A 22893-nucleotide genomic window follows, 5' to 3' on the forward strand; every position below is an offset into this window, starting at 1 on the left:
CAAACTGTCACCTTCACTGTCAAAAATGTTGGGTCATAACTTCTATCGTCCACAGCCAGTGGCTGATGGAAGTTGTTGTCTAGTTCTTCTAAAGAGCACTTGCTTGGTGAAGGCTCTTTCAGATGAACAGAGATCTTTGCTAATTCACGCAAGGAGGCTGGAGACGATTTTAAGTGGCATTTTAAGTGTTGAAAGGGGTCTGAGTGAGAGATCCCTACAAATGGTATGTGCATTTGGCTTCTGCCAAGCAAATGTTTGCATTGTTTCCAAGCCAACAAAGGAACAAAATAATTGTGGATATGCTAAAGTACATAACAAATGATGTCTTTCTCAGGCGAATATATTAAAAAACATTTTGATTTGAAAATCATGGTTTATAGCTTAGCATGCTGTGTGAATCAAGCTAAGTGTGGTTTATTCAACAAACCTTCATTAAGCAATATGCAGCTTAGCATGATGTGAGAACCAAGTAGCTTTCTGCAAACGGGACTGAATTTACATGGAATGGATCTTTCATGCCTCTCTTGTTCTCTGCAGCCACTGACTCACCACCATCTAATTCTATAAGTTGCACACTTCTGTGAGAATCATGGAGGAGGAGGAGGAGATTTTTATCCCTTTTTTTTTTTTTAAGATACTGTATATATTTGGTCAACTCAAGACAGCTAACACACCTAATACTCTTGCCTCCTGATTTCCCCACAACTTTGTGAGGTGAGCTGGGCTAAGAAAGAGTGACTGGCCCAAAGTCACCCATCTGACTTCATGCTTAAGGGAGGCCTAGAACTCAGTCTCCTGGTTTCTAGGCCAGTACCTTCACCACACCACACTGGCTCCTAAATGAAGGGGGAGTTGGCAGAAACTGCACCAGCTTTATATCTGAAGAGCTCAGATCTGAGCCAAACATTTATTTCAGAGATTCCTATTTTTCCAACTAGAATGAAGTGCACAAGGCAACTTGTAATCTAGTGAAAACCAAATCATTAAATATATGAGAAGTGAGCGCCTTTCCGTCATGCTTAAGAAAAGGCAAAGACCACAGTTGGGATCTTATGTTTCATTGGCTGATTGCAAACATGGAGCCAGGCAAAGAGGAGATAAATGAAGGCAGAGACTGGTAATTGCAGTGACCATATGTCCCTTATTATAAAGGACAGTTCTTTATTTCAGAAAGCTGTCCTTTATTTTCTTGGCTTTGCTCTTGAATTTTCCTTTGTAAAGCAAAGATATTTTTTTTAATCCTTATGAATCTTTCAGATTTGCCCTTTTCAAGTTTGTCCTTTATTTTTTCCAAGAAAATATGGTCACTGTACTGGTAGTGTATGTTTTTCTAAAGCAGGGACAGTCTTCCAGATGTTGAACTTCAAAGTGCCATCAAACCTAAGGGTTATGGGAGTTCCAGGACTTAACTTGCCTAGGAACTATGGGTCTCCCATCAGTTATTTATTTATTTATATTTATTTTTCAAATTTATATATGCCGCCCGTCTCACTATAAAAGTGACTCTAGGCGTAAGCCCTAGTCAAAGATGGAGGGCATCACTTCAGATAGCAAAGGTTTGGTTGGCACCGATGAGCTGAAAGACACATGCAGTAAGTCGGTATAGTTGTCGAAGAGCCAGGACTGACTGCAATTTCTTCAAGAGAAGCATTCCCCAACCGAGATACCCTCCAAATGTGTAGATTCCACCTTCCACAATTCTCAGGCCTGGCCAAAGTGAAGTCCATGTACCTGGAGGCTGGCCAGCTTGAAAAAAAGCAGCTGTGGAATTTACAGTGATGAAAAATTCCGCCCAGTTGCAACCCCCCCCTCCCCCAAAACTCTATCCATCCCTGAAGGAAATAATACCGCGTTGACGGAAAGCTTATGGTAGGTACTGTTTTATTGTCCAATAATACTGATTAAAATATTTACACTCCTACTTTTGTAAATCCACAGTTAAAACATTCATACTTATGGCTTTGGATTTTTTTCAAACCTTTTAAGCACAAGATCTTTCAGTAAAGGGTCATAAAGTTTAAATAATAAAACAGTAGCCTGATGCATTGCGTAGACACATTTACTTTGTATTTTTAATGTTTTTTTCCTTTAAATATAAAATGTACCATTTTTCTAAAAAATAAAAATCTGGTGATAAGATGCCAGTGCAACCTATTAGCCAACTCATATCTCGTTACAGACGCAGCTGCATTTTCCTATTATAATTGGCCCTTAAAAAAAATTGCCAGTGTTCAATCCGTTTTCCCCCATCCAAGTTTATTTTAATGCAGAAAAAAACCCTGATAGCGAACAATCGTAAGCAAGATTACAAAGCACTATACAATAGTATGTACACTGCCTTTTGTATTAGCTTTGTAAGAATCGTAAAAGCTTTGTGGAAGTTTAATTACTTCGTTGTGTGAAGGCACGAAGGTTTTTTGTTTTTTTCACAAAACCTAAGCACACTCTACCTCCATCCCAATAACCTTCTAGACCTTGAAAATAGTGCTTAAAGTTAGGAACGTCGGCAAATAATGCAACTACTGCAAAATATTAAATGGGAAAGAAGGAAAAAATATCTTTTTTTTTTTAAGCAGATTACCTAAATTTATAGGTAATCCATATTAACGTTGCCGTTTTAACCCTAAACTCATATTCTGAAAGGAAAACAGAACTTACTTCAGAAATTTCTCACAATGACAAAACAGTATAATCTAATTGTACAATCTAGCAAAACTCTACAATTAAACTTCACACAAAGCTGTTCATCTCCAGAATAGCCTTTGTTCCATGGTATTTTATTTAAGAAAACATACACACAAAAGGGTTTTTTTCCTTCCTAGAAATAAAGAAGGGGAGTTTAATCAAATATTCTAACTTTGGTCCACCTGTCCACTTCCCTAAGGGCACTGATACAAGAGAGCTGTCCCATGGGTAGGGCAAAAGTCAAACAAGAAAATTAACAAAAATAATTTGGTATAACTTTTTTTTTTTCCAAATCACAGATAATGCAGTCAACATTGTTTAGCTCTCCACCTTTTCCTCTTGCATATCCACTATTGGCTGAGTTTTTAAATCATCAGATTCTTCATGATCTGCTCCATGTGCTTCCACTTCATCCACCTGAATAGATGTGCTTGCAGTCAGTTCTTGATCCATAGGCCCTGACTCTACCTGTTCTAGGTCATTTTCTTCCATAAGGTGAGCCTGAACTTCTTCCATTTGTAACTGGTTCACATGTTCCACATCCAGCTCTTCCATATGTACTTCAGTGCCTTGTTCAGTCTGAATGTGCTCAACTTCTAAATAGCTTATTTCAACCTGCTCTTGTAGCTCTGCTATTTGTTCATGTTTTTCTTGATTATTCTGTATCAAATCTGGATGCACCTGTTCTACAGTCACTTGGGCTGGATCCACCTGGACCTGAATTACGGGCAAGACATGAACTTGTTCCACCTGCTCTATAATTGTCATGGATGCCACTGGATCACTGTCCACTGGAAGAATGTCCTCAGATACTATTCGCTCTGAAATGTTGTGTATTTCTTGCAGATGCCTCCGGAGTTCACTGCCTTGCATGAACCACACATCACATAAGGTACAATGGTTGGGTTTGTCACCTGTGTGTATTACCAAATGGTCCTTGAATTGATCCCAGCTGTTAAATACACTGTTGCAGACCTGAAAGAACAAGGCATAGTGATTTTAGGAAAACTGGTTAAACATTTAGTATACGGCTGATTACTGGGGATATGCAAATTCATCAATCCAGGAACAGACTCTTCTCAAGAAGTCTGCCATATTCTGTTTCCCTTGAAACATGCTGAACCTTCTCCAGACCATACCATTCCAATGAGCCATTTCAGCAGTTTTCAGAAGTAAGTTCTATGAACTGGAAATAGTTCAAGAATGAAACAGGCCTGTTTCAGGACTGGACCACCTCCTGAAACATGTCAAACCACTTCAGGTTTTGAGGATTTTTTGGAAAGCACTGAACCCCAAACCGCAGGGTCTAGAGGAGGTTCAATATAGTGGAGGAACCTGCAAATAGGTTGATCTGGCATCCATTTGGACTTTCTTTCTTTCTAGTACCGGACAAGCCTTTTTTTATTTGGTGAGCTAAGTCATCATCCTGCTTGGCACAACTGGACGGTGGATTCTTCCATGAAAAAACAGGATCATGGTTTAAGTGCACTCAAAGAGATCCTGCCTCATGGTACACTGTCAACAGAGAATATGGTTATCCTGATATGAACGCAGGCAATAAGCTTTTGTTCTCAGCAGGTGGCAGCATCTGGCTGGCCTTGTCCAAGCTCGGAGGCTAAGCATCGTTGGGTTCTGTTAGATGGGAGATCTCAAGGAAAAGCCAGGGTTGCAAATTAGACTGGGAAATTGAAAAATCATCCCAGAAGAAGGCAACGGCAAACCACTTCCATAGGGTAGTTCCATGTGAGCTGCCAGGGATCCACTGAATTAGGTAGAGTAAAATATAAGCAATGTAAAAAACAAGCAAACCAATACGTTTGCTGGGGTAAAAGGGACACGTCCCTGACATCACCAAGAATCAAACTTGTCTGAAGGAGACTTAACAAGCTTCTGAGGTCTGTTAACTCAGAGTAACAGCAAGGAAGTTGAAGAAAAATTCTGCAGACTTGCTATACAAAAGTCATGAGAAGGCAGGACAAACACTGGGAGATATTTTTCCTGTTTACAGAGTTTAAGCCTTACAAGTGTCTAAAACATCAATTTTATTATTTCAAAACTTCTGACTCCCTGTGAAAAAAACAGGCCTTGGCCCTATCCAGTTTTGTCGTGTCACTCACAGTTCGGCATATCCCTCAAGGCAACAAAGGTTGTACTACTCTAGAACAGAGGCAAAGTGGTGGATTTTTTCATTTCTTCCACCTCTTCTGACCTCTTGGAAGGAGAGCAGCATCAAGGGGATACCTGACAGCCATTCAGGTAGTTCAGCAGCTTTTATCATGGTTTCCTACCTGAAGATGATCTGGAAGGAATGAAGGAACTACTGTTCCCTCTCACCTATCTATTCTTTATGTCTTCCTTATACAAAAATAGTTTTAAAATAAGGTATTGGAATAAACAGTGGATCATATTGTTCCTCCATCCAATTCCTCCTTAATCTTGCTAGCATGACATAAAAAACTCAAACCCAGTTTTTTTCTTTGTTACAAACCTGGCATTCATAAAGCTTCTTCCGTCCCTTTTTAGCACCAGCACCAGACTGGCATGCTGTCAGGTGACATTTGAGCGTGCTGTTCCGAGCAAAACGTTCATGGCAATTTGGACATTCAAATGGTTTTTCACCTATCAAGGTAAATAGAAACAGTACAAAATTCAGAAATGTATTTAAGGACTAGCATACAGGGTCAGTTGTCTATCAGCTTTCTATCTGTAAGCTTAGCAACCTAGATTGCTGCATTCAAAATTAAGATACTACTTCCAATTATAAGTTCATTGCTGAAAATGGAAAGTATTTCATGGCCCAATTTTACAAAACTTTAGTCAGAAAAATGAGAGAAAACAAAACTGCATAGGAAAAGCCCCACCGAGCTCAATATGGCCATTCAGAGGTAAAGCTACTTAGATGCTTCTGTCAAAAGCCTTTCCAAATGTCACTACTGGGGTAAAACCATAATTCAGTTCAGAAGCTGCATCACAAGACTTTTGCAGGATTCACCTGATCTGTTTATGAAAGTGGAGGAGAAAGTGGGGGAGAAGCTAAGGCATTGCAAAAGTTTCCTAAGCCAGTATCAGGCTATAATGGGCAAGTCACTGACATATCAGTACGAAAGTAGGATAACTCTTACTTTTAGATGAGGGGGAAAAACGACCCCTGGTGGTCCCTGTCATCATGACTTAGTGGTGAAGTTTCTGAAATCACTGCCAGCCTACACTCAGAACAGACTACTGGATTATGGTGACTTAGTATCACCTAGCCAGAAAACATTTATGTCTTTGTAATAAAGGTGGAAAACTCGTGGCCCTCTGATGTTGTTAATTTACAACTCCCAGCATGCCTTCATTGTGACCACAGTGACGAAAGTTGCTGGGAGTTCAAGTTTTAGCAACATCTAGAAACCCAGAAATTCCTATTCCTGTTCTGCAATGATGATTTGGACATGATGAAGGTATGAAGCTTCCCCATCCCTTCAGTCCCCAAGAGCTACACATAAATGATTGAATGTTGACTATACTTACTATAGCCTAATCTAATTTTGGTTTTATAAGAAAGAAACCAAAACAGCTACTGTATTCTTTTCAGAATTTGTATTTATTTCTACACATTTTGGACAAACCCTTTCTCAAGCAAAACTAGAACAGACAGACAGAAAAAATAACAAAGGTTGATCATTTATCTTGTATGGCTGTCCAACTCACAATAACTCTCCTATACTAATCATCAAGAAAATTTACAAGTATAGTACAACATATAACATGAAGAACTACATTTCCATTCAATACAGTTCATAAATTTATATATTAATAAAACCACATGAGAACATGTATCAAATTATGGTAAAGTCTACTTTTATTGTTAATACAGCTGAAACAGTAGTTCCTCAAAGATGTGATGGAAAAGCCTTACTTCATCTTACAGTACTCCATTAAATAAAGCTGAAACAAGCAGCTCTCTCAGCAGCATAAAATACTATTTCACTCATCTATTACATTTAACCTAATTATTCAGGTATCTTCAAACTCAGAAAAAAATAAGAATCCACCAATTGCCATCCAATCTGTTAAAGCCTTCAACCGTGAGAATCCTTCTGGAATTTATGTTATAATTCAACCCTCCATTCAGTTTTGCTTCCAAACTCAACATCTACCCAACCTCTTTCCTATCTCTCTCTTAATAAAACCACAGCTTACCGAAAAGCATAGAATATGCTCATATTAATCGCTCGAGAAGTAACAAATATCCTGGCTTGTCTTTGTAAGCAAACAACACCACTCTGCCACTTCAAACAGCAAAATAAATAATAGATAACCAAGAACAAAAGCAAACATTTTCCAGTTTCTCTTGCAAGCCTTGGACTTGAAACCTCGGCTGTCTGTGGCTTATTCTTGCCTTTTCCCTGGATCGAGTAGCTATAATTGGTGCACAATTGTGGGAAAAGATATGCTTGGTTTAACAAGACTTACCTACATTGACACCCTTACACATTCTGAAGCACCTTTTTGCCTTTGAATCTAAAGCACTGCACAGCCTTAATGCATTCGGTATTAAGAGTTTAGTATCTCTGCACAGAATTATAGAAAGAGATTTAGCTAGCACACAACTGGAATTGCAGATACCTGTATGTTTCCGAAGATGTTCTTTAAAATGTCCAAAGTGGTCAAACTGCTTATCACAGTATTGGCAAACATGTATTTTTTTGCCAGGTCTTTGTTTTTTGTTTGCCCCACCTTCATCAAGGTGGTAACAAGTAAGGTGCTGCTTCAACGCACTCTCGCGCAAGTATCTTTTGTTGCATAGGTCACACTTGTAACTTTCAGTGGAGTGTGTTTTCATATGTTCCTTAAAGTGGTAAAGGAATTTAAATGTGCGATTGCACTTTTCACAATGGAAAAGATTGTTGACATGCGACAGCTGAAGTTCCATGATCTCAATGCCTTCCACATGTTTGCCCATTGGATCAGAAAGGTTCTCACATTCCTCCTGAATTTCACTCTTCCTCTCTCCATGGCGGAACTTGCTGGTGATATCTGCCAGAAGAGCTAAAGCAGAGTCATCTGAAGTACCTGTGGTCTGTATATACTTTATTGGCTGTTCAGCAGAAGCCACCTCCTCCAGTGATTCAATGTTATTTTCCTCCACATCGATAGCCCCTTCGGCAATCTCCACTTCAATTTCAACTGGTTCAGATTCTGCACAGGGCAGTGTTTCGGTAATAACATTGGAGGTCTCTGCTATCTTCCTCTTTTTGGCTTTATTTGTATCTTGAACTTGATTTGATTCAAGCAATGATGTATTTTCTTTGTTCCTAGAAAAGGTCATGAAGGACACAGTAAGGCGTGAAAAATGAAAAAGGGTCAAAGTAAGCTTGGCTACTGATAGTGGGAAGCAGGATTAAACTAAGTGCTGCAACATTGCTAAAGAAGTAATAACTTGCTGTACTTAGACTTGTGGCAAGAATGTATGCTCCTTAAAGAGAGGAGTTGGGAAAATGAAATCTGCTCCTAAGCAATTCCTGATACTTAAACATGATTAAATCAGAAGAAAAATGATGTCCGCACCAGTCTGCAATATATGCAACTTCTACCGACACATTAAGTTTACTTAGATTTCAGTCCTATTCCTTGATGATTTGTCTAATACTAGATTGTACGGAAAGGAGTTTTCAAGAGCTTGTCTGAAAATTCATACCATGTTAGGAACAGACTCCTAGAATTTTGGGTAAGGTTCCTGATATAGAATGTGACACTGTTGTCTCTTCATTTGCACATCTGTGAAGAGGTGGACAATCGGAATCACAAACACTCCTGCTGAATAGCCTCTCAATACCTTCCATAAGAAGGCTCTGTAATAATATTGCTGTATCAGATCTAAAATCTCCTGCGCTTTATTGGTTAAGAAGAAAGGATCTTTGTTCTTCTACTGGCTGTGTCTTGCACTCTCCTCTTTTCTAAAATTCCAGCACTAATGGCTCAGCATTCCCTGTTGTTTAAGCATAAGGTTTCTCTGCTTATTTTGGTAAGTCTGGTGTTTTGGAGGCAAGGCTTGTACTTCTTTCCCAATTAATGTGTAATAATATTCCCTGATGTCCCATTAGTATCCACCAGCCCCTAACAGAGAGTTACAGAAACTTTGTGGTTGTCTAGACACTCCTTGACAGTTCAGTAATACAAGTTACTCTTCCATCAGCCATGGGTTGTGGTGACCCAAATACTTGGGGATATTTCTGCTCAGCCCTTGCTCCCATCCTCCCACGCAGTGCCCATGCTAGTGGCTGATACTCCTCATCCACTACAGATTTTCTCTTCACAATCTTTGATCAAACATTCTATGGCTGTTTTCCCTGCCTGAAGATTCTTATGGGGGAAGAGGATGATTCTAGGGCCAAGGTAGGGCTGCCCCCAATAGTTGATAGCACACCTACAAGCCACCCCGTTCCCTGAATGCCACCCGGCCTTAACAGGCACTGGCAGAAATGCTATATTTAACACTGGTGGTGTTCATACCAGCATAAATCTGTTAAAACAATCTCTATATTCCAATCCTTTATTTTTATATCACTTTTGCAAAAATATCAGCCTTGCAAATTCTGCCAGAATTGTCTACATCTGTTTATCTGCTGATTCTTATCAACTGTTATTTCTAATCTCTCTCTCTTTCTCTCCACTGTATCTAAGTGCATCTGTCTTTGCTTCAGTCATGATTTTATGCTTTTTTCCCCTTGTGGCTTCTCCATACAGAGAATGGTCTCCCTTTTTTTTTTTCAATCTAATCCATAGACTACAGTTTTCTGAAAGCTCTTTAAAAAAATGCAGCTCTCTTCTGAACTTATTTAGCTCTGATTATGCTTTTCTCCCATCTCACTGGGTTGCAAGGTGCAAGTTCGAATTCAGATTCGATCCCCAGAACAACATACCCCAGCTATTTCTTTATAAAGCCTGGTCCTCTCTGATCAAATACGTTCTGCCCAGCTCATTTAGACTGCAAGCTCTCTGAAGGGAGACCATGTCTCTTCTGCATTCTGCAAAACATTAAATAGTAGTGCTTGGCTTTCAACAGAATTTTATTCTACAAACATTAAAACTGCACACAGAAGCTTATCCACTATCACAGAGGTAGAATCCTCCTGCCATCCAGATATTGTTGGACTTCAGTTGTCCTCAATCTCAGTCACCATGGCCAACTATCAGAGACTATGGAAAATGAAGGCCAACAATATCATGAGTGCCACTAGTTCCTCATCTCAGCTTATTGCATATAACACTAGATTCTAGAATCTTAATGCACATTGTTTCAACTTACAGCATCATAAAGTCTAGTTTATTACACAGCCTACGTGCCTTCAAGCTATTCAAGAATCTGGATTTTGCTTTTATTACGGCCCAATTATACATTGTAGTTTTTCAGGTCCACATATTTCAGAGCGGAAACATGCGCTTGAAAAAGAATATGCAGACAAATGAATGAACCTCACAGATTTTCCTGGGAGCAAGAACTGGGTGTCCCTTCCTGTCAAGTTGCATTTTCAGCAGCAAACACAGGTTAACCCCTGCAAGGTGTATATATAAAAAGTCCTCAGCAGCACTGTATAACATGTCAAAAGTGAATGAAGTCTTAATATTCCTGGGAAGACAGCAAAAAGACAATTATCTGACTGGAATTTGACCACACTCACCTGATTTCAAGTGCTTTAATGGCTTCCAACATCTGAAGATACTCAGCTGCTTTCCAGACATCATTTGCTTCCTCTTCTCCTTGGACCATTAGTTTTGCAGTATATGTAAACTCAATTAAATGACGAAAGGCCATGTTACTTACACCTGATTATGGGCAAAAAACAAAATATAGAACTAGCTCATACATTTTGCACAGATTTGTTGCTGGAAAAATCTAAATATTTGTTTCATAAGAATTGCTTTCCAGGAACATTAGATCCAGCATTTTGCCGCAACCGTGGTCATTTCCTATATTTCAAAATTAAAAGGTATAAAATCTCTAAATAGGAAAAAAAATTCATTATAGATTTGTAGCATCAGAACAGAATGAGAACATTTACCTCTATATTGATATCCAAAGCAAGGATGGGCTGACTTCAGTTATTTTGGGGGTCTACTTTTATATAAATATTCAGTATGTAATCTGTCTGAGAACCGGTGTCATATAGTGGTAAAGGTGCTACATGAGGAACAGGGAGACCAAGGACCTAGGCATGGAAGCCAGTTGGGTGACCTTGGCCAGTTACTCTCTCTCTCGCCTCAGAGAGGTTAAAAGCAATCCATCAACTTGTACTGGACCGGTGTAATAGATTATGACCCATAACCTTCAGTGAAAAGGCCCTCATCCTGCAGTGGATTGATTTGGGTTGATAATAATAAATGAGAGCCAGTTTGATCTAATGGTTAAGGCCCTGAACTAGGAACAGGGAGGCCTGAGTTCTAATCTTGCCTTAGGCACAGGAGCCAAATGGGTGACTTTGGGCCAGTCACTCTCTCTCAACCGTGGGAAGAAGGCAAGAGTAAAACACTTTCAAAAATGTTATCTAGAAAACCGCATGTCCATGAAGTTACCAGGAGTTAAGACTGATTTGAAGATGACAACAACAGCAATAATAATATAATTGATCTATAGAATTAGTTTGCTTAAATCTATTAAGAATTCTTAGGCAGGAACTAACAGTTATGTTAAGATTAATTTTGATAAAATTGTGACTATGTATTCTTGCTCAAGAATATAAGAATTGTTGCTGGATCAAATATTTACATTATATGGCATCTGTAAGAATCCCAACAAGTAGCGGGTACCGATGTACTAGAAACTGGTTACTGTTCCACCATTGGACCAGGGCCTTCTTTCTTCCTCTTGAACTACAAATCAGGGTTTTCAAAAATAGCTAGTGATCTAATAGTCCACAATGGAATGAAAACAGAAATCTAAATTTTGCAAGACAATAAATGAAGGCAACTTTGTACAATTACAGATCTGAAAAGGACCATTTAGACCCACTCCAGAATGCATCTAACGAGGAATACAAAAATTTGAAGACAAATCCCCACAACAGTCAATTATCCAGCCTGTGCCTGAACATCTCTACTCCAAGTAGCCTACCACCTTTCTGGTTAATTGTGAAAAGTGTTCTTACTATTAAAAAAGCTGCCCTAGCCATCAATTGGAATCTGCCTCCTTGTAATTTAAACACAATATTCCATGTCCTGCATTCTGGAATGAAGGAAAATAAGCCTTGGCTTTCTTCAGTAGGACATCCCTTCCAATATTTGAAAGGTAACACCCCTCCTTCAGCTTCTGTACTCAAGACCAAATATGGTAAGCTTATTCAGTCTGACTTCATAGGACAAGTTCCCAGTTCTCTGATTATCTTCACTGCTCCTCTATGAATCTATCCCAATTTGTCTGGACTGTTCTTAGAGTGCTAACCAGATAGGGACACAATACTCAAGGTAGAATTTCACCAATGTAAACCAGAATGGAACTATTACATCCCATTATTTGAAAGTTTCATAATTTCATCTTATATTTTGATTGCAAAATAGAGTCCATTTCTTCTCTTTTAAATATTACTGTGTTGTATAAGCAATAATGAAGATAAAGGCCTCGAATTCTAAGAGGCCTTTGTAGATTTCTATATTATAGACTGTTCTAATCAGAGTTCTGATGAATCCCTACTTCACTGCAAAGTTGAAGATCTGCAACAGGCTGTTCTTTGTAAACCATTGCTATTGAATAAAGCATGTCAATTATTAGGAAACATGGTGGGGAAGGCAGAAAAATAGCTATCACTATTGCTTTCTCTCAGCTACAAAACCTCTTATTTCTCAGCCTAGAAACACAGAAGTAGTTATATATAATAATACAGGTAGTCCTCGAGTTATGAAGGCAACTGGGACTGGAATTTCCGCCACTAAGTGATGTAGTCATAAAGGATGATGTCATGTGACCACAGTGACAGCAATCCCTGCAGTCCCCACTGCCATCCCTATGTGAGAATTGTGGGTTGTTAAACAAGCATCTCCTCGCAACTACCTGCCAGCTTCCAACAACCAAAGTCAGTGGGAAAGCTGGCAGGAAGTTGCAAGTCCCAGGGGGTTTGCAAGCAGCCTGCAAGCAGGTGAGTAGCTGCTGCTGGGTGGGAGAAGGAGCAAGGGGTGCACAGGTGGCTGGGGAGGCATGGCCAAGCATGGCAGGGCCTGCAGTGGCTGCTACCAGGTGGGAAAGGGTGCGCGAGGGTGAGCAAGTGGCAGGAGAGGCACAATATGAGTGCTGCAGGGCCTGGGGTGGCTGTTGCCTGGTAGGAGAGAGTGTGCAAGTGGCTGGGGAGGCATGGTGTGAGTGCAGTGGGGCGTGGGGTGGCTGCTGCCAGGTGGGAGAGGGTGCGTGAGAGTGTGTGAGTGACCGTGAAGGCACAGTGCAAGGGCAGCGATGCCCAGGGAAGGTGCATGAGGGGACAGGTGGCAGGAGAGGTGCACAGTGGGGCTTGGAGTGGCTACTGCCAGGTGGGAGACAGTGTGCAAGTGGCTAGGAAGGTGCGGCACAAGTGCAGTGAGGTTCAGGGAGGCTGCATGAGGGCGGGTGGGCGAAGCATAGCACAAGTGCAGCAAGGCTCAGGGAGGGTGTGTGATGGTGTGCATGTGGCTGGCGAGGTGCGGCACGAGTGCAGAGGGGCTGGGGGAAGGTGCACGGGTGGGGGAGACTTACCCGAGCAACTTGCAATCTTCCCTACCAGTTTCCCCATTTACTTTGCTTGTGGGAAGCCGGCACGGAAGGTTGAAAATCACGATCACATGATCACCCCTAGCGGTGGTGCTGGGACGGCCAAAACTTTGAGGACCAGTCGTAACCACCACTCCTTCAGCGCTGTCATAATTCGAATGGCCACTGAATGAGTTGTCGTTAACCAAGGACTACCTGTAATTTTCATTTAGAGCCAAAAGACCAAAATATCAAAGTACAGATATAATCTTATCTAGATATCTAATCTTAGATATAATCTAAAAGTTTGGCATTAATAGAATATATGTAGCTCAGGGTTGAACTATAAAGTCCTTGGGGTTCTCTGAGCTTGATTGTTTTCTTGCAGACGTTTCATTAGCCGACTAGGTAACATCTTCAGTGCTAGAAAGGAGTAGGGTTTGCTCTGTTTTTTCTTGGTAGTTCCTAGATTAGGCTGTTGTTTACTGCTTGATTGTTTGTCTGAGTTGGTAGTGTGTTCGTGCTAGTCTGAATAATGTTCTTACACAGCACTGCAGCAACCCAGAATAGCAGAAAAAGGAAACAGACCACCTATACAACATCTTCCAACAAAATGGATATCCATGCAACTTTATCAAAAAGTGCCTGACCACTCAACCCACTACAGCACAACTATGAAAAGGATAACATTGCCATACATCAGAAACGTCTTAGAAACAACCAACAAACTACTATAACCACACGGCATCATTGTAGCACACAAACCAACTAAACCCCTCCAAAACATCTTAAGTAAACCAAAAGACCCAGTAGCCCAAGGAGAAAAAACAGGAATCATCTACAACATACAGTGTAAGGACTGTAACAACCACTGTGTATGACAGACAGGCAGAAGGCTTGCAGAGCGCATCCATGAACTCCAACTAGCAATCAGAAGACATGACAAAAACGCTTTAATCTCACAACACATGGACAGACTCAACCATAGTTTCAGCTGGGAAACTGTCAGCATCTTAGACCAAGCTAAATCTAAAAACAGGAGGAAATTCTTGGAAGCTTGGTATTCAGACAAGTCAGCCATTAACAGGCACATAGAGATAAACATTTACACACCATTCAGAAGAGACAATAAAAAGGAAACAAAAAGACCAGAACACCTGCTCACCAGCACTCAACACCCAGATAAACAGGGATTAACACCAGGATTAACACCAGACAAACAATCAAGCAGTAAACAATCAAGGAACTACCAATTCAAACAATCAACAGTAAACAACAGCCTAATCTAGGAACAACCAAGAAAAAAACAACACCCCCTCCAACACTGACAGGGTAAACTACTATATATAAACAGAGAGCAAACCCCACTCCCTTCCAGCACTGAAAATGTTACCTAGCTGGGTAATCTGCAAGAAAATAACCAACTCAGAGAACCCCAAGAACTCTACAGTTAGGCATTAGATAAAACAGCTAACAAATAAATGGATAAATATTACATAAAACATTTAAAACTCAAACTTACTAATATGTTACTAAAGGCTTGCTTGCTTGCTCACTTTATGTATTGCCATAGGACCAAGATGAAAATGCAGGAACCCAGACCTACTATAGTGGTGGTGCGGTATTTAATGCAAATTCTAAGACTTGGCCTTTAGAAATTAGTGAAACTGAAGGTTCTTTCACAACAGCCATGAAAGACTGGGAAGGAAGGGATGACAGACTTCTGGCAAGGTATTTTTACTCCAGGATAATCACTTAATTTGGAGAAAAGGTAACTATCTTTTCTCCAAATTAAAAACATTCTCCGAGAAGAAGTAATGCTTCACTGGACTGAGACAGAACTATAAGGTGGCAAATTCTATTTCACCAGCCAGAATAATTCTTTGGATCACAAATTGATTTTATCTAGAAAATGGATTTGAATCACAGGGATAGTTTATAACAATTAATAACAGTCTCACAGAAAATATAAAACAGCATCAAAATAGAAATATCTTAACAAACAAAAACAATGTCCAATTAGAGTCAACCAAGCAAGAGTTTTTTAAAAATGCAGCCAGTGAAGATACAGTAAAAGAAAAAGGCACTCAAACTGCAAGGCTGGATGATACAAAGAAAAATGCAACAGCAGCAAAACCAGGCTGAATTATAAATCCTTGTATTCCTTTTCAGTCTGCAGTTAGAGAGCAAGCCATCTCTTCTGGGCCTTGGAGTCCTCTAAGTTTCTTGACAACCCAATGCAACAACTGGATTTATCACTGCTCTCTGCCTTGCACTTCCAAACTGGAGAATATTGGGTTTGGAGCAATGTGTGATAAGAGACAAGACTCTTGCCTTGCAGGGGAAGTGAAAGGTCTGAATAGCCTTACATATTTGGTTAACTTCCAAGATTAATTAAACTTTACTGCACAATCCAGGAGTAAGAACTAGTATAAGGAAAAGTTGCCTAGAGCTAAACCACAGTCCACTCTTTTTTCCTTGCAATCCTGGTATGATATTATGTCCACCAGAGTGCACGGTCTTTGAAGTATCATGAGCCCTTTCATCCCCTAGTACTTCTGTATATAATTGAATCCATAAATTACCTTCAATTTCTACTAGAGGCTCCTGAGTGAAGTCTTGGAAGAATTTGTAGAAAAACTGACTGCAGGCAGCAAGAACAGCTTTATGAGCTTTAAAATGATGACCTGGAAATGAAAAACAACACCACCACACTATATGAAACCCCGTGTTGGATTTTACTGGATGTAAGAAAAAAATATGTAATATAAAATTTATGTTAATTGATAACACAAGGAATAATTTACTGTAATGTCTATTGTTGATCAAGTCAATTGCAGTTGCCAAAAAACCTCTTAGACAAGAGTCTCTTCCTTATGCTTACAAATACTTAACAAGTTTTGCTGTTCTTTTGACTATGTAATAGAAGATAGTGCAAATATACAGTGGGGCAAAAAAGTATTTAGCCAGCCACCAATTGTGCAAGTTCTCCCACTTAAAAAGATGAGAGAGGCCTGTAATTTTCATCATAGGTATACCTCAACTATGAGAGACAAAATGAGGGGGAAAAATCCAGAAAATCACATTGTCTGATTTTTAAAGAATTTATTTGCAAATCATGGTGGAAAATAAGTATTTGGTCACCTACAAACAAGCAAGATGTCTGGCTCTCACAGACCTGTAACTACTTCTTCAAGAGGCTCCTCTGTCCTCCACTCGTTACCTGTAGTAATGGCACCTGTTTGACCTTGTTATCAGTATAAAAGACACCTGTCCACAACCTCAAACAGTCACACTCCAAACTCCACTATGGCCAAGACCAAAGAGCTGTTGAAGGACACCAGAAACAAAATTGTAGACCTGCACCAGGCTGGGAAGACTGAATCTGCAATAGGCAAGCAGCTTGGTGTGAAGAAATCAACTGTGGGAGCAATAATTAGAAAATGGAAGACATACAAGACCACTGATAATCTCCCTCGATCTGGGGCTCCATGCAAGATCTCACCCTGTGGGGTCAAAATGTTCATGAGAATGGTGAGCAAAAATCCCAGAACCACATGGGGGGACCTAGTGAATGACCTGCAGAGAGCTGGGACCAAAGTAACAAAGGCTGCCATCAGTAACACACTACGCCGCCAGGGACTCAAATCCTGCAGTGCCAGACGTGTCCCCCTGCTTAAGCCAGTACATGTCCGGGCCTGTCTGAAGTTTGCTAGAGAGCATTTGGATGATCCAGAAGAGGATTGGGAGAATGTCATATGGTCAGATGAAACCAAAGTAGAACGTTTTGGTCTAAACTCAACTCGTGTTTGGAGGAGAGAGAATGTTGAGTTGCATCCAGATCTCAACCCCATGGAAAACCTTTGGAGGGAGTTGAAAGTCCATGTTGCCCAGCGACAGCCCCAAAACATCACTGCTTTAGAGGAGATCTGCATGGAGGAATGGGCCAAAATACCAGCAACAGTGTGTGAAAACCTTGTGAAGACTTACAGAAAACGTTTGACCTCTGTCATTGCCAACAAAGGATATATAACAAAGTATTGAGATGAACTTTTGATATTGACCAAATACTTATTTTCCACCATGATTTGCAAATAAATTCTTTAAAAATCAGACAATGTGATTTTCTGGATTTTTTCCCCCATTTTGTCTCTCATAGTTGAGGTATACCTATGATGAAAATTACAGGCCTCTCTCATCTTTTTAAGCGGGAGAACTTGCACAATTGGTGGCTGACTAAATACTTTTTTGCCCCACTGTAAGCTATCAGATGATTTGCTGAGGAATCCTAAGTTCCAACTCTATGTTTATATTTTGCTTCAGCTTCTCCTATACTATATGGAACTTGTTTTAAGGAGTTAACAGTCTGTAGCACAAGTCTTGTCTCTTACAAGATTTGTGAACCCTGCTTCTATGTATATGCCCTTTGATCCTCCCAAACTCCACCGTTATATATACCTCCTAGGTAGGTATATATAATTGACTTTAAAACTTTAAATGAGCCAGGCTCCTCCTACATCATTGTTACAGAGCGATCTTAAAGGTATTTTTGAGAGCAGGGTGATACAAGATTTGGAGCGGCACTACTGCCAATTTTTAAAGCCTGTTGGCTTGATCTGAGCAGAGGAGGTAAGAGAGCTCCCTGTTCTACTGCTTGCAGTGGGAAGAAATACACTATGCAGGTTTTGAGGACAGTAAGAGCAAGAAGAAAAACTAACAAGGCTGGCAAGGAAGCCACGGTAAGAAAAAGAGTTGCTGCCTTCCAAGAATTTTAGAAGCAGCTCTCTCTCTTCTCATGGAGAAGAAATTCCACTGATTCCAACAGCTCCTCAGCCAGCTTTACAGATGAGAAAGAATTGTTCCTTAAGTAATTTCAATTTTAATTAATTTATAACCAGATACTTCAGATTAACTTTTCTATGGAGTGGGCCCTGGCTGAACAGTGCATAATTGACCCTGTCTGCATCATTACATACCATCTACAATCAAAGTGATGTCTGTAAATTGATCCTGTTCCCGCTGTTCATTTAATCTGTCCAAAATTACTTTATAATGTTCTGGAAATTCCTGAATGCAATCCATCGTCTCTTCAGCTTCCATGGCTAATAGATTTGTCTAGGAAAAAAAGGGCAGACATGAATATTTGCCAGAGATGAAAAATCCAAATAGGAAACACATCCTATTAATAATAGTAAAAGTGGAAGGCATTATATTAAACCCAGCATCTTTGGTAAATAATAGTTTCCCTCTTCTAAAGCCATGTTCAGATAAAAATTCCCAGTTCAGAAATGCAGCTCAGAAGCAGCTGGAGACAACAGGAATCTCACAACATGGATATATAAGGGGGAAGAGAAAGCCAGCCATTTTGAAACCCAGTTTGACCTCAATTAATAATGTCTTTTGGATGTCAAATCTAGGAGGAAGGACTGTCTTTCACATATAGTGACTGAAATTCTGAAATGTTGGGTTGAAAAAGCACAAAAGGATAAAAATGCTTTAATGAAATAAAGTAGTTAGCTATTGGAAGGGAAAAGATTTCAGGATGGTGGTAGTTTAGGAATCTGAAGCAAACCTCTCATAGCATCTCCATTTCAGCTGACATGCAACAGAATGGGGTAGGTTGCCATCTCCTGTCTTTAACTACAACTAATTAGGTAGAGAAAACTAAAGCAAGCCCACCGATTAAATATCTTGTGTTGCCTTCAACAGGAAAAAGGGAGCAGAGGAAAAGAAAGAAGGGTCAAACTAGGCATTTATGGGTCATGTCACTAGAGTGGCTCAGAAAAAACTGAATAAAAACTGATTACAAGTTATATAGATGAACAGTAATAAAAAGTAAAGTTAGCCCCTTTGCTCCCCCTCCTGAAGTGATGGTGCAAAAATTGTTGCTCAGTGGCCATGCATGCAACTGCGTGCGTGTATTTACTACATTTATATCACCATCATTCTCTAACATAAAATTCAAAACAGTGTCTGTAAAGTTCCCAGGTAATTTTCCACCCAAACACTGATCAAAACAGTGGCTGTTAACAGTTCCTTTATGCTAAGGGTGGGTAACTGGTAGCTCCAAGGGGTGATATTCAGGTGATATCCAAGACCCTTTTTGCAGCCCTCAGAGCCTCTGGATATGGTTGCTGAAAACCAATGGTATATTTTCTGAGCTGATGAAAACGACAGTGGATGCTCTAAAATAGAGGTACCACAGTATAAAGAAGCCATCCCAAACTGATTCTCACCCAGTGTTTTTGTGGCCCTCCACCCCAAATACCCAAATATTTTTATTTATTTATTTTAATTTCAAAATTTAGAGGTCACCTGACCCTTTGACAACTCTGGGTGGCTTACAAATAAAAAAGAAAAACAGCATAGGGAGATAAAAAGCCTGGCTGATTGGAAAAACAATGCACCAGGCCATTCAGCAGACATAATAAATTGTTTTGTCTGTTGGAAAGGCCCCCCCCCTTTTTAAGGGGGGCTTTTCCAAAGCCTGGGAGAACCAGGTCTTCAGGGCCTTACAGAACACCAACAGGGTGGGAACCACATGGATTTCAGGGGGGAATCTCCTTCCAGAGGCCAAGCACTATGACAGAGAAGGCAGGCTTTCTGGGTCCCACAAGATGACCTTGTTTAATCGATGGGACCAGAGTGCACCCACACTGCTGAATCACACTGGATGGGCAGAAACAATCGGAGAAAGGTGGTCCTTCAGACAGCCAGGCCCCATGCCAAAATATTGCCCACCTTTGCTTTATGCTATGCCTTAGCAGCACCCAAATACTGCAATAAACGGGAAGGGCATAAAACATTAGAGTACAATATTTTTCTCTTATTTTTCCATCTGTGTCTGTAGGGCTGTCAGCTGCAACAAGTGCCGGAAGGCAGCCAAGTGCGAGACCTTCCCACCTCTCTTTCCTGCCTTCTAGGGGTCTTGCAAGCAGCTATGGTACCCCTCTCTCTTTGTGCCCATAAGGCCTCCGTGTCACAAATCTAACGAGCGTGGGGCTTTGCTCTGACGCCGGTAGCTTTGGGACTCCAGAGAAGAGCACTTGGCTGTTGTCCTCCTCCTCTCCTGCGGACCACAGGGGGCTGCAGCTGAGACCTCAGCGGCCTGCTGACCCCAGACACACACCTGGCCGTAACTACAGCATTCCACGTATGTTAGCCGGCAATTCCCGGCGCCAGCCATCGCGGCGATGCCGGCTGGGGACGGCGTAAGCCGCGGCCCGGCGGGGAGGGCTGCCTTTGGGGATCCACACTGCGGATGACCCTATTGGGGCTCCCCGTCAATCATCTCGACAGTAACCAATCGGATCCCAGAAAGGAAGAGAACGGAGCCAATGAGCGCTCAGAGCGGGCTAAACGGAAGGCCTAACCGCTGGGGGGCGCCGAGGAGTGAAAGGGTCTCTTAAAGAGAATAAAGGGCAGCGCGGGAGAGGTTAGAGCGGGCCGGAGCGAAGGGAAAGAGGCCACAGGAGCCGGCACATGGACCAGCGCAACTCCAGCGGTGGCTCCGTCTCCAGAGCCGTTATTACGTCATCAAATCGCGCATTAAATCGATCCCTTTTCGACGCCCGCCTCGTCCGGGAGAGAGCGCCGACCCCGACAAAGTCGGACCGTTCCGCATAACACTCACCGGGAAAAATCTCTTGCCCCGCCAAGCCGCCTCGGCCGCCGCTTTTCCTTCCTGCCCGCCTATCTCGGCGAAAAGCGGGGCAAGCACCGGCCAATAGCGCTACTCGCATTCCCGTCCTGCATTGCGCACCGGAAATGGCGAACTCAGTGACCTCCTTTACCTGTCAGGGCGCTCTCGGGAAACTGGTGGGGTCAAGTGCATGCTGGGAGAGACTAACTTTGAGTTGGCCTCTCAGCCGCGCGATGCATTCTGGGAGGAGGCGAATTGTGTTTTGGTGGCCTCCCCGATTTAGGCGTTCGTTGACTTCTGCTGATGAGAGAAAGCGCCCGATGTCGTATTTGGCAGCCTGTATATTCGCTCGTGAGCGCATGTTAAATAATACTAATGCACGCACAGTGGCTGCCAAGGTTCTGCAAGCTTGTTTTACGCAAATATGCATTGAAATAAGACTGGGTGGATGCTATTGAACATCAGGAAGGAAAAGGAAAGCGATATTACGTTCTGTATGTATAAAAGACCTCCGTACAGCAGATGGCAGCACCTATCTTGGCAGACCGCAACATTTCAAATGATCAGATCAGCTAGCCCACGGACAGGAGACCACTAGGAAATCTCTGGATTATAGGCTAACCTGGGAAATTAAAAAAAAAAACTGGCAGAAAGTAATGTCTTGTGCCCATGAATCGCCAGGAGATGATATTAAGAAAGTCTTTAGCTTGTATGAACTGTACATTAAACTGTTGTCTAATTTATTATGAAAATATTTTGTTTCTAACAGCAAAAAACAAAGCTCTGCTTTATTAATGTGGCCAACACATTAATAAATAAATAAATACATAAATAATAAAGTTTAATTTTGTGATAATTATTGCTCCTTTCTTGTCTTTTTATTTTGGCATTAGGTAGATGTTTGATATAATTTATTTATATGCATGTTTAACAACCGATCAAATCTCATTAAAATATTTCTTTTTAAATAAAACAAGCCAGGCCAAAAAGTTGCACATCCCACGTTCAGCGTTTTAAAAGGAAGAGTATTATAGATGGTATGGTGATGGGGACAGCTCCTCCTACTTTGCTTTGGTCTTCCTAAAAAGATGTGTTCAAATGGACCGATGCAGACCAATTGACAGTGGCAAACCCAAATAAAGAGATTGTTAGGGAGCACTTGGCTACATGAACAAGCATAAGACACCAGGACCCGTTCAGTCATATCTGAGAGTCTAGAAGGAACCTGTAGATGTTACCTTGAAATCCCTTTCTAGATATTTGAGAAATGGAGGTTTAGTGTCAGGACTGGAGGAGAGCAAACATTCCTGTCTTCAAAAAGGGAAAAAGCAAGGACCTGGGAATTACAGACTTAATATCAATTTTGGGCAAGACTCTAGAACTGGTTGTTTGTGAGCATTTGTACATCAAGGTAATCAAGAATAAATCATGCCATACAACCTGAACTCCTTATTTGGTAGAGTGACCAGTTCTGTTGACCCATGGGAAGGCAATAGGCACAGCATACTTGACTTCATCAAAACTTTCAACAAAGTCTCCCATGAGATTTTAATAGAGAAAATGGCAAGATGTGGATTCGAGTATGCTACCATTAGATTGCAGAACTAGTTGAAAGATCATAGCCGGTTTGTTGATGTCAGTGGCTCCAGGTCAAACTGAAGGAAGTGGTGGATGGTATATTGCAGGACTCCGTTTTAGGTCCTGTACTGTTCCACACGTGTTTAAATGATTTGGGTGAGCAGTTAGAAAATATGGTCATCAAATTTTCAGGTGATGCAAAGATGGGGAGGGGTGTCAGCAAACAGGAGAGCAGTGTCAAGATTCAAAGAGGTTTTTGACAAGTTGGAACAACAGGCAAAACCAGCAAGGG

At 41.0% G+C, this 22893-nt stretch overlaps 1 protein-coding gene across 3 annotated transcripts; it reads right to left on the bottom strand.

Annotated features, from left to right (window-relative positions):
* Nucleotides 1-1864: 1864 nt before the first annotated feature.
* On the bottom strand, nucleotides 1865-21268 carry ZBTB35 (zinc finger and BTB domain containing 35). 3 transcript variants are annotated; one of them, XM_007430455.4, is made up of 7 exons: nucleotides 21015-21268; nucleotides 18358-18496; nucleotides 15967-16068; nucleotides 10353-10497; nucleotides 7297-7985; nucleotides 5174-5304; nucleotides 1865-3660 (listed from the first exon to the last, which is right to left on the bottom strand). In XM_007430455.4, the coding sequence occupies exons 2-7, from the start codon at nucleotides 18479-18481 to the stop codon at nucleotides 3004-3006; spliced, it is 1848 nt and encodes a 615-aa protein (XP_007430517.1). In that variant the 5' UTR covers nucleotides 18482-18496; nucleotides 21015-21268; the 3' UTR covers nucleotides 1865-3003. The 3 variants fall into 3 exon arrangements, with proteins under 3 accessions (XP_007430517.1, XP_088009029.1, XP_007430518.1); XM_088152903.1 differs by lacking the exon at nucleotides 21015-21268 and adding an exon at nucleotides 20511-20652; XM_007430456.4 differs by lacking the exon at nucleotides 21015-21268 and adding an exon at nucleotides 11438-11541 and having other exon boundaries at nucleotides 18358-18373.
* Nucleotides 21269-22893: the final 1625 nt, after the last annotated feature.

Source organism: Python bivittatus, unplaced genomic scaffold (assembly GCF_059951505.1).
Source record: "Python bivittatus isolate LINGU-HERP-01145 unplaced genomic scaffold, Pbiv_v1 ctg000570_np1212, whole genome shotgun sequence".
Classification (NCBI taxonomy): Eukaryota; Metazoa; Chordata; class Lepidosauria; order Squamata; family Pythonidae; genus Python; species Python bivittatus.

Bases quoted from the DNA above. Each gene is read 5' to 3' on its own strand.
- ZBTB35 (XM_088152903.1), bottom strand. From the start codon at position 20,567: ATGGCTGGCGCCGGGAATTGCCGGCTAACATACGTGGAATGCTGTAGT. The intron at 18,497-20,510 runs GTGTGTGTCTGG...TTTTTTTCCTAG, and splicing joins AATGCTGTAGTTACGGCCAG to ACAAATCTATTAGCCATGGA. The intron at 10,498-15,966 runs GTAATTTATGGA...GCCCATAATCAG, and splicing joins GCCTCTAGTAGAAATTGAAG to GTGTAAGTAACATGGCCTTT.